The 16313-nt window shown below is 34.6% G+C and overlaps 2 protein-coding genes across 2 annotated transcripts in view; one reads left to right on the top strand and one right to left on the bottom strand.

The window, feature by feature from the left end:
* The first annotated feature begins 446 nt into the window (after positions 1-446).
* Positions 447-4266, top strand: LOC144442809 (ferroptosis suppressor protein 1-like). Its single transcript, XM_078132181.1, has 7 exons — positions 447-535; positions 652-861; positions 1387-1622; positions 2101-2302; positions 2775-2927; positions 3610-3810; positions 4042-4266. Exons 2-7 carry the CDS (start codon positions 684-686, stop codon positions 4194-4196), a joined length of 1125 nt encoding a protein of 374 aa, XP_077988307.1. The 5' UTR covers positions 447-535; positions 652-683; the 3' UTR covers positions 4197-4266.
* Positions 4267-11306: 7040 nt separating this feature from the next.
* Positions 11307-16313, bottom strand: part of LOC144441925 (sodium/hydrogen exchanger 6-like) — a 30711-nt gene continuing 25704 nt past the window's right edge. The window contains exons 15-17 of the mRNA XM_078131191.1: positions 12907-12992; positions 12449-12545; positions 11307-11821 (exon numbers count right to left, since the gene is read on the bottom strand). Coding sequence (XP_077987317.1) covers positions 11579-11821; positions 12449-12545; positions 12907-12992 — 426 coding nt within the window. The 3' untranslated portion in view covers positions 11307-11578. The remainder of the gene's footprint in view (positions 11822-12448; positions 12546-12906; positions 12993-16313) is intronic.

Below are 16313 nucleotides of genomic sequence, written 5' to 3'. Positions count from 1 at the left end.
CTTCTTAATTCATAGCTATACAGTATACTACTTGGTCGGTCCAAGTTGATATAAAATCATGGCTATTTCAACAAGCAAGTGTACTATTGTGTGAGGAATAAAGTATATAATAATGTATATCTAATGTGGAAGTCTTCAACTGTCAAATTTGGGCTAGTACTTGTCTGCTAAGAAGTCTAGTGAGGCAGCATACCCGGGCTGCATATCACGGATCTAATGTCACTGAGTCTCGGTTACCTAGCTAGACTCTCACCGCTGTGGAGGTCTCGTAGGCAGCGCCCCCAGCGGCGAGAGTCTTGGTAACCGACGTTAGGGTCTAGTCTGGTCCCCTGCCCCCTTTCTACCGCTGCTGGCGCTACACTCACGAAAGGAGTCAGGTATGGGCCGCCATTTTTGTCAGGATCTTGACAAAAATGGCGGCCCATACCTGACTCCTTTCGTGAGTGTAGCGCCAGCAGCGGTAGAAAGGGGGCAGGGGACCAGACTAGTTAGGGTCCAGTCCAGTGTTGATTTTGCTAGCGTGACTTTCTCTCAGGTTACGAGATGTAAAACTGTCAGATTTATCAACAGAATATTTTAAGTTAGTGTGATGTATTATTTGTTAAAGTTATTAAAAAAAGGAAATATTTGAACATACTTTTCGTCTTACAGGTAATTGATTGATAGATAGCTAGATAGATAGAATGGGTAGTGGTAAGTCCGTTCATCTTACTCCAGAATCTCACGTGGTGATTGTTGGTGGTGGATTTGGTGGATTGGGGGTAGCCAAGAACCTGAAGGGGAAAGCCAACTTCACTGTGATAGATGGACGAGATGGAATACACTATAATATAGCAGCAACCAGAGCTGCGGTTGAACCAGGTGTGTAGGAATTTAATATGTAAATTACACCAAGCTCATTTTCTATTGGTTAAAATACTTTGTAATCGATGGAAGAGATTACACTATAATATAGCAGCAACCAGAGCTGTGGTTGAACCAGGTATGTAGGAATTTAATATGTAAATTACACCAAGCTCATTTTCTATTGGTTAAAATACTTTGTAATCGATGGAAGATATTACACTGCAATATAACAGCAACTAGAGCTGTCATTGAACCAGATGTATTGAATTTAATATGTAAATTACATCAAACTCGTTTTCTATTGTTGGAATATTTTGAGAATTCGTAACTTCGTTATATAATACACTATGACGATATGGTAGCAACTAGAGCTGTTGTTGAATCTGATGTGTATGATTGTAAAGATGGACCCCCTGGTCCCCCCCCCCAACCTATCATCTTAAAAAGCTATATGTATTGATTCAATAATGTGAGTTTTTGAGTAAGATAAATACCATCGAACCACTCATCCATCGTTATTTTGAACTGTTTTGTCTTCAGGTGTTGCCAGTGTCACTTTTATACCATATTCTGAGTTGATTGGTGAAAATTTTAAACAAGGTGTTGTAACTGGTATAGACACATCCAATAGTACCGTTACGCTGCAAGATGGGCAAACACTACGGTATACACACTTAGTATTGGCTACAGGAACAACTGGGCCATTTCCTGGTAAGGTTACCATGGATACAGACACTCAAGAAGCCATTACGATGTATGATAAAGTCATAAGTGAGGTACGGATCAGACATGGGAAAAACACTGATATAACACACTAGCAAAGAGGGCGCTGTTTTCATGTTCATGCCAAACTTTGATTCTTCCTAGCTGTAATTCTAATCTTGGTAAACATGCATTCTTATCATCAACAAGATTTTTTTCTTCAGATTTATCACATTAAATATTAAATTAAATAATTATTTGAAGAATACTTGATTCAATTTTCTTTTCAATAAAAATATTACCCAAGTATATTTACTCTCTATACATTCATTTGCTTTGTTTAAATAGTAAAATTTAGTAAAGTTGATCAACAATGAGTAGGAAATGTTGAAGATATGCAATATAAAATGAATAACTTAACACAACATGAGATAAATACACAGATGAATGGAAAAAGAAAAAGTACAAACATCAGTATTGTCAGAAAAAATTAAACTGAGCAATGTTTTTCATCAATATTTCCACTATGTACATTTTATGACCAATTTTCAGATTAAAGCATCTAAAAGTATCGTAGTGGTTGGAGGTGGAGCTGTTGGTGTGGAATTAGCAGGTGACATAGCTACTGAATTCAAAGGCAAACAAGTAACACTTATCCACTCACAAGAGATACTAGTAGATTCAGCTCTAACACAAAAAGCACAGAAAGGAATGATGAAACAGTTACAAAATCTTGGAGTCAAAGTCTGTTTAGGTAAGCATTGACAAAACTTTACTCTTCTAACAAACAACTTATAAATACCGTCTCTCTTGTGTGTCAATGAAAAAAAAAGTTTTGTGCTTGATGTACCCAACATTCCTTGTAATTGTTGCTTTAGAATGCAACCAAGTTTTCTTGTGAAACACCGAGATATGATGATTTTTACCAAGGACACCAAAGTATTCAACTATCAGGCCCTCAATTCTGGGCTAAAAATTGCCTCTGAACAGCACTCCTAGTGGCCAAACTGTGAAATCTTTTGTTTTTCTGATAAGCATATTTACTGCATCTGTACTTTGCATACCCATAGGGTTTAGCACTGTTATAACACAATGAATATGCTAAAAATATACATTAATACAAAGCTATCTCTCCCTCCCCCACATTATCCACTAACTCCTGCTGTGGGGTACTTCTTTTTATTGATCAAAGCTGTACATTTTTTTATTTTATATCTCATCTACAGGGGAAAGAGTGAGTAATTTGGATGAATTACCACAAGGTCATACAGACCAACTCTTCAAAGTTCTGACAAGCAAAGGCAATGAAATTGATTCTGACCTCATGCTGAAGTGTACAGGGGCAAAGGTCAACTCATCTGCATATCATGAAAGTCTAGGTGAGTCAGTATAAAAAACAAACTAAAAGACGCATCTGTTCAAATAAGCTTTCGATGTGGATTGACCCTTTTTTGGCAAAGTTAAACAGAGAGAACTATTATTTTTGAGTCTGATACGATATAAAACTCTATTTGATCAATCAATTAATTGATGGATTAATACTGATGCAAAGATTAAACCCTCCAGTATTGGGAATTTTAGGAGCAAAATTTGAAGCAGATTTTCCATAAAATTTGAATGTTAACATGTTGAACAGTTGAAGGCATAGTAGAGGAAAAAAAATATAATAATAATCTTTATTTATACTGGATAGTTCTTTAAGTATATAAACACTTGTCTCCCAAGAAGTCCAGTAAGGGCCATCCTTCATGGGTTCAGTGTTAATGCAGGAGGAAACCGGAGTACCCGGAGAAAACCTGCGTTGTTCGGTAGAGTCAAACTGAACGACACTCTTCTTACTTACAGCGTGGTAAATTTAATTGAACCCTGAATGGGGTTCGAACCCCGACCGCAGTGGTAAGAGGCAAGTGGTTTAACCATTTGGCCACCGACAACTCTCTATACAGCTCTCATGCAAAATTTTCATCTAAATTTGAGAAAATTTAAATCAGTTGAAACATAAGTATAGGTAAGGGAAACACCTTATTTTGAAAAATCATATATTTGTGTTTCTATTAACAGGTGATATAATGAATGAGCTGGGTCAACTAAAGGTCAATGAATACTTACAGGTCAAAGGTTACAACAATATTTATGCAGTTGGTGACTGTACTGATGTGAAAGAAACCAAAATGGCACACAATGCTGAGAAGCATGGTGAAATTGTAGCCAAAAACTTGTTGCGTATAGCTCACGGGAAAGAGAAAAAACTGTACAAACCAGGTTAGTAGACACATACAAGTAATAAATACATCACGTCCAGTCTGTGCATGCATCTGTCACTTCATCACGCTGTAATATCCTACCCACAATTCTCTCAGGTTGGTATGCTCGGAGGTTCCTCAATAAGCCATATATAGGAAAAGTAATAAATTTGTTTTATTAATCAATATCCAAAATAAATACCCCTTTCTAATCCATATTGTCATATGTGTAATTCTTCTTCCATTCCAGCTGGAACTCTAATGGTTGTAAGCATTGGTCGTAATGGCGGTGTTTTCCAGAGTGGATCAATGGTTTTTGGTTCCTGGATGAGTAAAAAGATTAAAAGTGAAGATATGTTCCTTAAAAAGTTTTACAATGACTGGGGCTTAAAAATAAAGGAGTAAAAATACATTGTTATCAAGTAGTCTTGTTACTCTTTTGTATTCTGGTTAAAGTGGCCATATGGATGAGAATTTGGTATTTATTTTGGATTTTTATTTGATAAAACAGCTTCACTATGTTTTTCTATTTGAAAATATAATGTGAAATAACATATACCAAGTCCATGTTCATTACTCAATACATTGCAAAAAGTGTAAAAAGTTTGTTATTGTACGTGCAATAACAAACATTTTACACATTGTTTAATGTTTTGTCGTTTATCAAGATGTGAACATGAACTTTGTATATGTTATTTCATATTATTTTTTCAAGTAGAAAAACATGGTGAAGCTGTTTTATCAAATAAAAATCAAAAATAAATACCAAATTCTCATCCATATGGCCACTATAAAGGATCACTCCAGATTAGGGGTTAAAATGTAAAATTGGGTTGGTTGGTACAGCTATAGAAAAAGTTGGTACAGAATAAAAGAATACTTATAATCTTTAGGCAAAAATAAAAAAAATTGTTTCTGATCACATGACTTCAGAAAATAGGATAGGTACATAGCCTAGATTGGGATTATATTTTATTTTATATTGAATTTTTAAAAAATTACTTCGACCCAAAGACAAGATACTCGTTGGTCAAAATACTTCCATGACAGTTGATGAGGTGTAAAAGAAGTAAATAAAGACAATTATGTGATTCAGAAATAGACAAACACAATATGCAGACTGTGCTGTTATAGACTGAAATGACATTGTTTCTCTCTGGAATGTGATTGTAAAAAAAGTAACCAAAGATACTTTGGTAAGAAAACCTACAGTGAAATAGAAGTAAATTGTCCTTTTTGAATGTTTAGGGTCAATGACTTAAACTAGGGTTGGTCAGGTTATTGGAAACACACTATTTTTTTTTATTTGGCTTTATTAAGATAAGGCATAAAAAAATGTGTGATTCCAATTACATTCAATTTTAAAATAGGTGGGTAGGTAGATTTTTTAAATTTTATTTTATTATATTTTTTTTTTCATGTGCGAGTGCCTAGTTCAGGTTTTCCATTGTTTTCCATTGTTTTCCATTGGTCTCTGTGTTATTTATTTCTTCCTATCAGATGTACAGCCATTACAGATTGGAAGAATAGTTCTATATTCAATTGTCTTTTTAACTTGATGTCAGTTTCTGCACCCACTATTTCTTGCTAGACTTAAACAATTTTTTGCGATTTTATTACTATTTTTCTTGAATACGTAAAAAAAAAATTGGGGGTCAGCGTGAAAAACTAGGTGGGGGTCGGGTTACTGGAACCAAACAACTTTTTTTATTTGGCCCAACACTAATGCAATTACCTGGAATTGAAATCTAGCTCTTTCAGAGAATACAATCTGCTAAAATAGATTTGATTAGTTTGACTGAAGTATTAAAGATTATTTGATAAATGTTTTGTGCAATCTTGATTGTAAATCAAATTCAGTGTTTGGTAATAAGAGAGCCTTCAGTAATAAACCATCTTCCATCTCACGGCATCTCATGAGATCACCAGACCCCATTGAGTGCATAGCAACCACGTTAGGGTAGGTCAAGCTGGTGTCAAATGCTTAGCAACACCATTGTTCTCAACGTCATCATATGTACAGTATCATGGAAGTATAAACCCACTTCCTTGATGATCACGTGAAGCAAACTTTAAAATTATAGTTCTGAAAACAATGTGCATATGGGGAATGTAAGTTACCGACAGGGGTTTCATAACTAGCTGTCAGATGGCGATTTATGGATGTCTGGGTGCAGATGAAGAGGGGGGAGGAGGGGGGGGGGGAATTAGGCCTGGGCTGTAGCATAAAATAAGACCCTCCCGAGAACAAATTTGTAAAAAGTGACCCCCATTCTCACACTTGTTTTTACTGATGGCTCCCTAAATGAAATGAATGTTAGAATGTAATCAGTGATACATACCACAGTGCCATTCTTTGTATTTTTAATAAAGTTATTTATATGAAATGTCATTTCTTTGCCAGTCAATTTTGTCATTTATATGTATATGACCAAAAGTGTTCATCAGCTTTGTAGATCATCAAATGAATAACAGTTTATAATTTGCAAGCAGTTCAAAGTTTGTTAGCATGATGCTTTTGATCTGCCTTGGTTGACTCTGGACAGTTTGTACATTATAAACTGTGTAAGTTATATCTATAAGGTTTAGTCACAAATCAAAATGGTGTGTTATTACGAAAAACAATTACATAAACACAACTACATATTACTACTACATTCCATTCAGGTTTGGGACTACATCACAAGGCCATATTGCATGCTTCCTATAATATTCCTGTGAAACTGTCATTGCATGCTCGCTGTAATATTTCTGTGGAAACGCCAAGGTTTTCGCTGTCAGTCCATTGACTGGAATCATCCACTCCTGGCAATGTTGTGTAGGTTGTCTGAGACAACACAGCACAGAAACACAATAAAATCTTTATTTATCATTTTTCGGTTTCCTTTTATTGAAATTGAATAGAATGTACAATTCACATAACTGATCAAGGCATGCCTAATACATTAATGTCTGTTTTTTTTTGTCTTTTGAACTCAGGAATACTCACTTCAAAAAGTAGTGAAATTTATGAAATGAAACTATGAATGAAACACTCAGGCTTAGGAAACTCATTAATTTAACGGTATCAGCAATTCATTTCCTTTATAAAATCATTATCTTTTTGAAATTACAACAATATCTTGCTACAACAAGGCTCTCCTGAACTACACAAGTCATAATTTTATGTACATCATAGATAAATGTTTTATCTATACTCTGAATTGAAAAATACTTTCTTCTCTTTTTTTTATAGACTTTTTAGAAATACTTTTTAATGTAGAATGCACCTTGGGGAAGTAAACTCTCTAAACTTTTCTTGTTACTAAAACACAAACCCATTCTCAGTTAAAATTTGAGAAAAAATTTGGGGTTACCGCACAAAGTTTTGGAATAGAGGCCAAAATGATATCAAAATTTAGTCATTTTAGAATCCAATATGGCCGCCAAATACGGTGTTAATGTGGGAAAATAGAATCCAATATGGCCACCAAATACTATGTTAACTGTGTGGGAAAATAGAATCCAATATGGCCGCCAAATACTGTGTTAATTCTATGGGAAAAGGATTTCCTTGAAAACAAAATGGTGAATCCCAAAATTCCTTTATAATTTCAAAAGGACCAGGAACAAGCGTACAAAATTTGGAGTGAATTGAAACGAATAATTTTCATGGAAATTTGTCCCAGAGATGCATTCTACCTTAACACATCACCACGAAGTCCTACTTCACCAATTATTCGGATATGAATATACAAACAAGTATATCTTGTCAAACTAAATAATTCCTGACTTTGGTCATTTGATTGTTCAATTTTATATATTTATACTAAAATCAGAGCTTATCTCTTGGCAAACTGAGCTATAAACATAGAATAATGACATGTCTGACTTACCACCTCATAACTAGCTCTAATAGCAAATATGTGTGGAAAAGAATAATTTCTAAAAGTCTCCACTGAGGTCATAGCCCCCAACCCCATCCGAATGTACAATTGCATTGTCATCAGTAAACTATTTCAAATATTTCACTTTTGCACAAAGTTCAGCCTTTATATTTGGAGATAAAAAACTCACAAAACAAAATAAAGTGACAGAAAAATTGACCACACGACATCGTTACTTGTAAACAACTAGTTGGTGAATTGAAGCACAGTCACATCTTTCTTTGTACGCAGTTTGGTTTACTTTAGTTACCAGAAATGGTCATATGACAATTATTACTCTAAAATTTAAATATAATAGAATAGTTTATAATTCCATGCAATGAATATAAAGGAGAATAATATAATTATTACATATTTTGAAAATAGATATCATATTGTATGATCTACTGCCCTCGAGTGGCAGCTGATAATAGCGAACACATTTTGATAAACAGTTGGCTTCACTCGTGTGGTGAAAGAGTAATAAATGGAAGTAATCATGGCACAGTTAGGGGGCACTCTATGACTGATAACATGTAGTTAGGGGGCACTCCCTATAACTGATCATGAGTATAGCGCATACAGCCTACACGAATGTAGGGTCTATGAATACAGGAACGAATGTAGGGTCTATGAATACAGGAACAAAAACAGGTATTGATAACATTTGGAAATGCATCCCTGAAATAGATATGGCAAGAAAAAGTTGGTTTTTATGGTAAACAATACAAGCTCTTTTTTGTTTTAATTAGCTAGGTACATACAAAAGAAAAAAGAACTTTCAGTTCAGATGCAAAGTATGATGAAGAAATATATAGATACAAATATACTACAACATATACAGTTTAGAATTGTAATTAATATCAAAATATATTTAGTATAATAGAAAAAGATATACTGGCTTAGTTTAAAGTGCATAGAAAATGAGGAAAATAAAACAAAAGTATTACAAATAGTCACCACTGATGGCAGTATTCAGGCCATGCGACATCACCTTTGGCGTAGGTATGAATTTACATAACTATTGTTCTACCGAATCATATTTCTTGAATTTGTAAGATAAAACGTAATGCAAGTTCATCAAATAATTTCATTTTTACAGTATTTGAAAAGTTAATTATCATGAAAGATATTAATGTCTATATCTCGACTTTATATGTTTATCAGAAGTGTCTCCAAAACATATTTGGAGAATTTATATTTGACACTGTCAAGCTCCGACGAATTTAGTGTTTATGTACAAAGTCAATCGGTTCCATTTTCCATTTCACTGTTACTGAATACTAAAATACATCATTTTTTGGTTTTTTGGTTTTGTTTTAATTTCACTTCAACAAAATTGTCAAATCTGGCAAACAAATCCCCATAATTTAGTTATTTATAAGAACCAAAAATATTTAAATTTCCTGTTACTTTATTCAGGAAAATTCCCAACCGATTCTTAGCTCAAATCAAGAAAACAATTAGATGTCACCCTGCAATCATGAACAAAGAAGCATATGACCTCAAAATGTAACCACATTTAAATAAGGACTTGAAAGATGGCCACCAAACACTGGGTTAACTCTATGGGAAAGTAGATTGGTAATTTCCTTGAAAACAAGATGGTGGACAACCAAATTTCTGTAATGATGTCAATATTAAGTGTACATTTCATATGTTTGAGGTGATTGAAACTACTTTGATTTGGTCCTCAATATCCATTCTTTCAGCCATAATTTAAAATATCAAAATGTCCCTTTCCGACAAAAAATATGAATTAGACAATAAAATATAAAGTGGCGTGTAATACGGAAATCGAGGCATGTATTACGGAAATGCGAATTATCCATTGTATATAATTTTGTTTTATAATGCATTCTATTGTTTGTCTTGTCTGTTTTAGACGTTCCTCTTTCATAGAGCATCATATTTTCTTGATCTAAAAGATTGCATTGTATTCTTGATGTAGTAACAAAATGTCTTAACCAGCTACTTTTCGTAGTAACAGTCTAACATCGCTGTAGGTGTTTCGTGTGGATTTTAGTATACATGCTGATCATAAATACTTCAAAGTTAATTTTCTTAGATTTACAAAAAAACACTCACAAATAAATAAACCTCAACAACTCTTCAAAATTACAAAATTCTGATATGTACCTAAATCTATAAATTAAAAAAAAAGAAGGTTTACCATTGAAACAGGACAACTACTGCATCAAATATCTGTCAATTTTAAACTGATTTACTGATCTTTGTACTAACATCCCAGCTGTGTGTTTGTTTGTTTGTGATCTCTAATCTCAGCGACAGCATTCCTGGCTTAGGTGTTATAATAAAGAATCTTATTATTTACAGTGAAAACAAAATCATTTATCTTAGTTTCTGTTGGCAAGAACTTAGATAAACCTTTCATTCAATTTGTCTGTTTGACTTATGAAAATACTTCAGTAAATTATTTTTATTTTTTACACATCGATGTTGTCAATCAAAGCAAAATATAGCAGTGTGTTCGAATCTATTGACACAACTTAACTAGGAATGGGAGGTAGGTGGGTTTTGTATTTTAATAGCTGTCTTTTATATGTATTACAATGATAGTATAGTAGCAAGATTAATTTGGACAAGGTGAGACAACCATAAACTAACGGCATGATTGTGACAAGTTGACATGACCGCAATCTATCAATGGACATTAACAATTACACTTTATAGACTGTAAGATATGTAGTTTGGCTTCATGCTCACTGGCTTGCTCTACCCTCACCATACCGTTGACCGATTTGTGAGGGTGCCCTCTAGCCGGCTCTGCCCTCACCATACCATTGACCGATTTGTTAGGATGCCCTCTGGCTGGCTCCACCCTCACCATACCATTGACCGATTTGTTAGGGTACCCCTGGCCTGCTCCACCCTCACCATACTGTTGACCGATTTGTTAGGGTTCCCTCTGGCCTGCTCCACCCTCACCATACTGTTGACCGATTTGTTAGGGTACCTTGTCATGGCATACCTTACAGACTATGTAATGTGGTGACACTAATAGCTTACCAAATGTACTAGTAATGTAGTCTACTACATGCCACAATATATTCCTTTCTGTCTACATTTGTCTTAGTTTGTCGAAACTAATCTTGCCACAGTTATACTTCAGAGTTCATTGCATTACGATTATAATCAGTGCGTTCCTCTACAGGCATTGTACAAAAATCATCAATCATTTTGAAAATTTCTATGTATCACTTTTTATCAGCAATAAGTGAGTAAAAAAAACCCAGCTTTGACTAGTTTTGCATCTCAGCAACACTTTTTACAAATTGTCTAAATAAAAAAATTTAGTCAGTGCAGCTGTGAGCAACAGGATAGGTCAGGATGTTGAAATATGTTTATATCTGTGTTTAAAACATGAATTTTCAGTACCTGTAAATAATATTTACCTCATGCTAGACGGTCACAATATAGCAAGGTTGACTTATTCTCATTCTGAGGTATACCTATACTAATGCATGTGTAGCACATTGGGCAGAAGTCATGGTGTCGACCAAATGGCTTGCAAACAGCACTCCTAGTGGCCAAACCAGGAAATCTTTTATATCTCTGATTATCAGAATATGACATTTCTTTATCTCTTAATGAATATGTCCTATACTATTCCTTAGGAATGTCTGATAGTATTCAAATAGTGTAGTGGCAAACATACTACAGTATCAGATCCTGCAAGATACTGTAAAAGACTTGTTTCTATAGAAGTTCTACAGGATATTTTCTGATAGAAATGATAGCGGTTTACAAATAGTATGAATAACATATGATATACAGTAAAACTTTGCTTTTCAAGCATTGCAACATAACCTCTATGTAAAACTCTAAAATACTGAATTCAGAAAATCCTGCGTTCAGTATTTATACATTTGATGAATCCTGTGTAGCATTCATTCCTGCTTTGACTCTCATTTCATGATCTCCCAGTCCTAAGTCTCCATCTGTAGCTGAGTCTTCCTCTACAGGGTTTGGTGTAATGTTTGGTTCTATTTGTGCTAGAGTAGCAACACCACCACTACTACCTGTAGCAGCGTTAGAGTCACCGTATGACACTTCATCATCAAGTATTATCTCAGAATCACTATCTTCTCTTGTGTTAGATTCCTATTGATACAATTACAGATCACAGTTATCATTCATGTCACCTTTTACTGCTACTAGTACTAAAACCAGAAAGACTATAGTTCAACTTAGGTGACACAATATTTTACATCTCACACGTTTATTGTTATGAATCACACAAACAAGATACAAACAAAAATAGCGTACACACATGTGAAATGTTACATTTTATCTCATGATTTCATCTGACAATGATGTTAAATTGGGTTCACAGTGAGATAAATTTTATCATTTTATATGCTTACATGCTACCGATGTCTGTATTTTGTTTTACTTAATTCGTAACAAAAAACCTTATGAGATGCAAATAAATAAAATAGCACCAATGGTGTTATAGCACAAGTGTATTTGGACTGTTGCTATGGGCATGGTCTTGTTGCTAGGTACATTTAACAAACATTTTATACTTCATCAGTCTTTTGCAATGTATTGAGTTACAAAAAGTACTTTGCATATGTTGTTACAAAACTGATTTTTCAAGTAGGAAGCCAAGATAAAATTGTTTTATAAATCAAAAAATCCAAAATAAACATCTAATCCCTCATCCATATGGCCACTTTAAGTCAACTGAATAAAGAGATTTGAGATGACAATGTACGTATTTCTTACCGGTCTCCTTGTGAAAAATCTAGCAACTGGAGCACAGCAAACTGGTAATGTTTTAGACAAATCAGCTCCACGATTTGTTAAAAATGGTTTCATATAACTTTACCGGTTAAGGACTCTATCAAGATAAGATATAGTTGTAAATCTATAAAATGTAAATAAAATAGTCTGGTAGTACTCTTGATTTTCACTGTGAAATAATTCATTTAGCGTTAATATTAGTAAAGCGAAGCTCCGAGGACTGTGAAAGAGTCTAGAACTAAATGCACTTATGTAATCAAATGGAAATTTTGTGTCAGACACAAAAGATACGTCGACTCTAAACCCCCCTTTTACCTGAATTTGACCAAACTCAGAGTTAACATTAACTGTTCATATTTCTTTACTTTTAGGTTAGGTAAGACTAGAATTGACTCAACTACTGGCTAAGTAAGAACCCCTATAAAATTAGGAAAGGATACTTGTGGTCAAAATTGTACCATCTGCTGACCAACCAGGCTTGTTCCATTTTTTTAGCTCTTCTCTTGGCTCTTTCACTTTGATCCATCTGTTAGTATACAACACATAAAAACACAACAAAGTAATACTGCAGTTGTTGTATAATATCGCAGTCAGTTGTTGTACGATATTGCAGGCAGTTGTTGTATGATATTGCAGGGTTCAAAGCAGAAAAAAATAATAGGTAGAAAGAACTCACATAATGAATAAATGAATGAATTACAAAAGAAGAAAGATGAAGTAAATGAATACAGCAAATTTCAATATTATTCAACAATTCTACTACAAATTAAAAAAAACACTGCAATATTTTTATACAAACTCTTTTATCAAAAAATATTCTTTCTTCAAATAAAAAAATGCAAATTTTAATAATAGCTTAAGACAACAAAACAGAACGATAAGATATAACATGACACAACACAAAAAAGCAGGATATTATAAAACTACCTAATTTGGCACACCTTGACAATATAGCATGGTTATCCACAGCACAACACAAAACAAAAATGGGTAAGACAAGAAATGACAAGATAAACCAGATGAGACTAGACTAGACTAGACTAAACCAGATCAGACCAGATCAAACCAGATCAAACCAGATCAGACCAGATCAGAAGAAATAAGACAAGACAGAAACAAGACAACATATATCAACAAACATTCACCTAAGAAAAGGTGAAAACGTTATGAAATTACTGGTATATATATATGGTTGTAGTTTTCCCTTTATAATCATCAATACGTTTTACCATTGGTCAATTCGCTATGTAACACTATCAAAGCACCTTGACCCTGAACTCCAAGGTCAACAGCTAGCATAATCACAAAGTATTTGTAAATGGTTATCAATACTATGTGATTCTCTTTTCCCATCAAAGATTCAGCCAATTAAAGTAATGCTTAGAAAAGCTGTTTGACGTACAATTTGATGCTTTGAGAGATTACAGATCAATATTGATGTTAGTTTGAAAATGGTTAATTTATTGAGTTTAAGTTGTGGTATCCTCTAGCAGGGCTATCACTCAGGAACAGTTTCATTTCAATAGTAAGAAGAGATGGGTTGACATGAGGTGGGGGCACTGTCATGGTATGGTGGTTGGGGGGGGGACACTGTCGTGGTATGGGGGTGGGGGCACTGTCATGGTATTGGGTGGGGACACTGTCATGGTATGGGATGGGGGGGGGCACTATAATTGTAGGAATGGAGAGCTGTCATACAAGTGTTACCTTAGTCCTATATGAAGGGAATAAGGTGGGGTTGACATGGGGTTGTGGGCACTGTCATTGTACAGATGGTGTGGGGTTGGGACTGTTGTGAAGTTGTGAGCTTGTGTTTTGGATATGGTGTTGTCTTTGCATAGGCATCAGGCATTGTCAGAAATGATATAGATTTTGTGGTGGGTCATGTGGTCGCATTATTACTGTCAAAGAGGAACCGATATGATGGTTTTGCCACAGTGACAGTGGGTTCACATCAGAGAGCATTGTCACATTGGGAAATGTGGAGGGGCTGTCATGACGGAGTTAATACTAGGGGTGGGAATATTACTCTTGAAATGCTTGAAAAGGATATGCCACCATAGGTGTTTACTTTCTGCACTACCATGTCTATAAAGGGTATAAATTTGTTATAGTATGTTTACATGTAACAACTCCATCACAACGGAGTTGACAATTGGTGGCGCTGTCACAGTGAGGTTGACAATTGGTGGCGCTGTCACAGTGGGGTTAACAATTGGTGGCGCTGTCACAGTGGGGTTGACAATTGGTGGTGCTATCACAGTGGGGTTAACAATTAGTAGCGCTGTCACAGTGGGGTTAACAATTGGTGGCGCTGTCACAGTGGGGTTAACAATTGGTGGTGCTGTTGCAGAGGGGATGTGTAATAGTACCACGAGTTTGGTTGACAATTGGTGGTGCTGTAACAATGGGGATGATAATTGGTGGTGTTGTACTGTCAGTGTAGCCGGTAAATGGTAGTGATATCACCTTGGGCTTGACAATTGGTGGTAGACAGTGAAATAGACAAGGTGGCCTACATTACAGCAACTCCATAAATTCCTGACTGGTAGTAGTGCTAGAGGACAGAACTGGAGAACTGGATGTTATGTGACATGTGGACAGTAGAGAAATGCATGTACACAAAATAGAAGAAATACAAACAAACAAACAAACAGAAAGATAGAGAAAGGAAGTGATAACACAAATTAAAATATGACATTAACATTATCAGCATTCTTGCATAAATCAATATGTGATGAAGACCATAATGCAAAGGAAAAGATAGGAAAACAGGACAGGACAGGGGAAACAAACTGCAGCAAACTCAACATGCAGTCATTCTTTCGTGAAATTTTGGAATTTTGGAATCAACATGGGCTCAAAATTAAACCCTAATTATAAAGGAAGATAATAACATAAATTCTATCAAAAACAGAAATGTTGATTAGAGGGAAGAAATCTTTCCTGTAAATATTTGAAAAATGTCATGGATTCGGACCAGTCTATTCAATGTGCATGTGAATCTAATGCTAAGTTGAATATCAATTGACATCATGCATTAACTTTTGCAGCATTCCTGATCAGTGAATGATATGATTGGTCCATGAAAAGGAATGATATGATATATACTTTTATGAAAATGACCACCTAGTCCATATAATTTTGTGAAAATGACCTCCTAGTCTGCATACTTTTATGAAAGTGACCACCTAGTCCATATACTTTTATGAAAATGACCACCTAGTCCATATACTTTTATGAAAATGACCACCTAGTCCATATTCTTTTATGAAAATGACCACCTAGTCCATATTCTTTTATGAAAATGACCACCTAGTCCAAATTCTTTTATGAAAATGACCACCTAGTCCATCTTCTTTTATGAAAGTGACCACCTAGTCCATATTCTTTTATGAAAATGACCACCTAGTCCACATACTTTTATGAAAGTGACCACCTAGTCCATATTCTTTTATGAAAATGACCACCTAGTCCATCTTCTTTTATGAAAATGACCACCTAGTCCATCTTCTTTTATGAAAATGACCACCTAGTCCACATACTTTTATGAAAATAACCATCTACTAGCAGTCAATACACTTTTGTGAAAACAAGAGTACTTTGATCAGATCAAAATTATGCAGATTACTAATTTTTTTTTTTGAAATGTTCTGAACTTTCCTTAGAATTATCCATGTTTATATCAGGAATTCAGTACATAATAAAGGATGTGTTATGGGACTAGGGATATAAAGACAAGAAAAGAACTGGCTAACATATCACATAATCCAAATAGGTTCAATGGCTGTTCTTTGTTTTTTCCGACATTATAACTTTAAAAAAAAAAATTTTCCAAAAAAACCAT

This window comes from Glandiceps talaboti, chromosome 11 (genome assembly GCF_964340395.1).
Source record: "Glandiceps talaboti chromosome 11, keGlaTala1.1, whole genome shotgun sequence".
Taxonomy (NCBI): domain Eukaryota; kingdom Metazoa; phylum Hemichordata; class Enteropneusta; family Spengelidae; genus Glandiceps; species Glandiceps talaboti.
The sequence above is the reverse complement of the archived record's forward strand: the minus strand, read 5'-3'. Positions and strand labels throughout refer to the sequence as shown.

Excerpts from the sequence above, each read along its gene's own strand:
- LOC144442809 (XM_078132181.1), top strand. The coding sequence starts at position 684 with ATGGGTAGTGGTAAGTCCGTTCATCTTACTCCAGAATCTCACGTGGTG. Across the intron at positions 1,623-2,100 it reads ATGATAAAGTCATAAGTGAG|ATTAAAGCATCTAAAAGTAT; the intron begins GTACGGATCAGA and ends ACCAATTTTCAG. Across the intron at positions 2,303-2,774 it reads TGGAGTCAAAGTCTGTTTAG|GGGAAAGAGTGAGTAATTTG; the intron begins GTAAGCATTGAC and ends TCTCATCTACAG.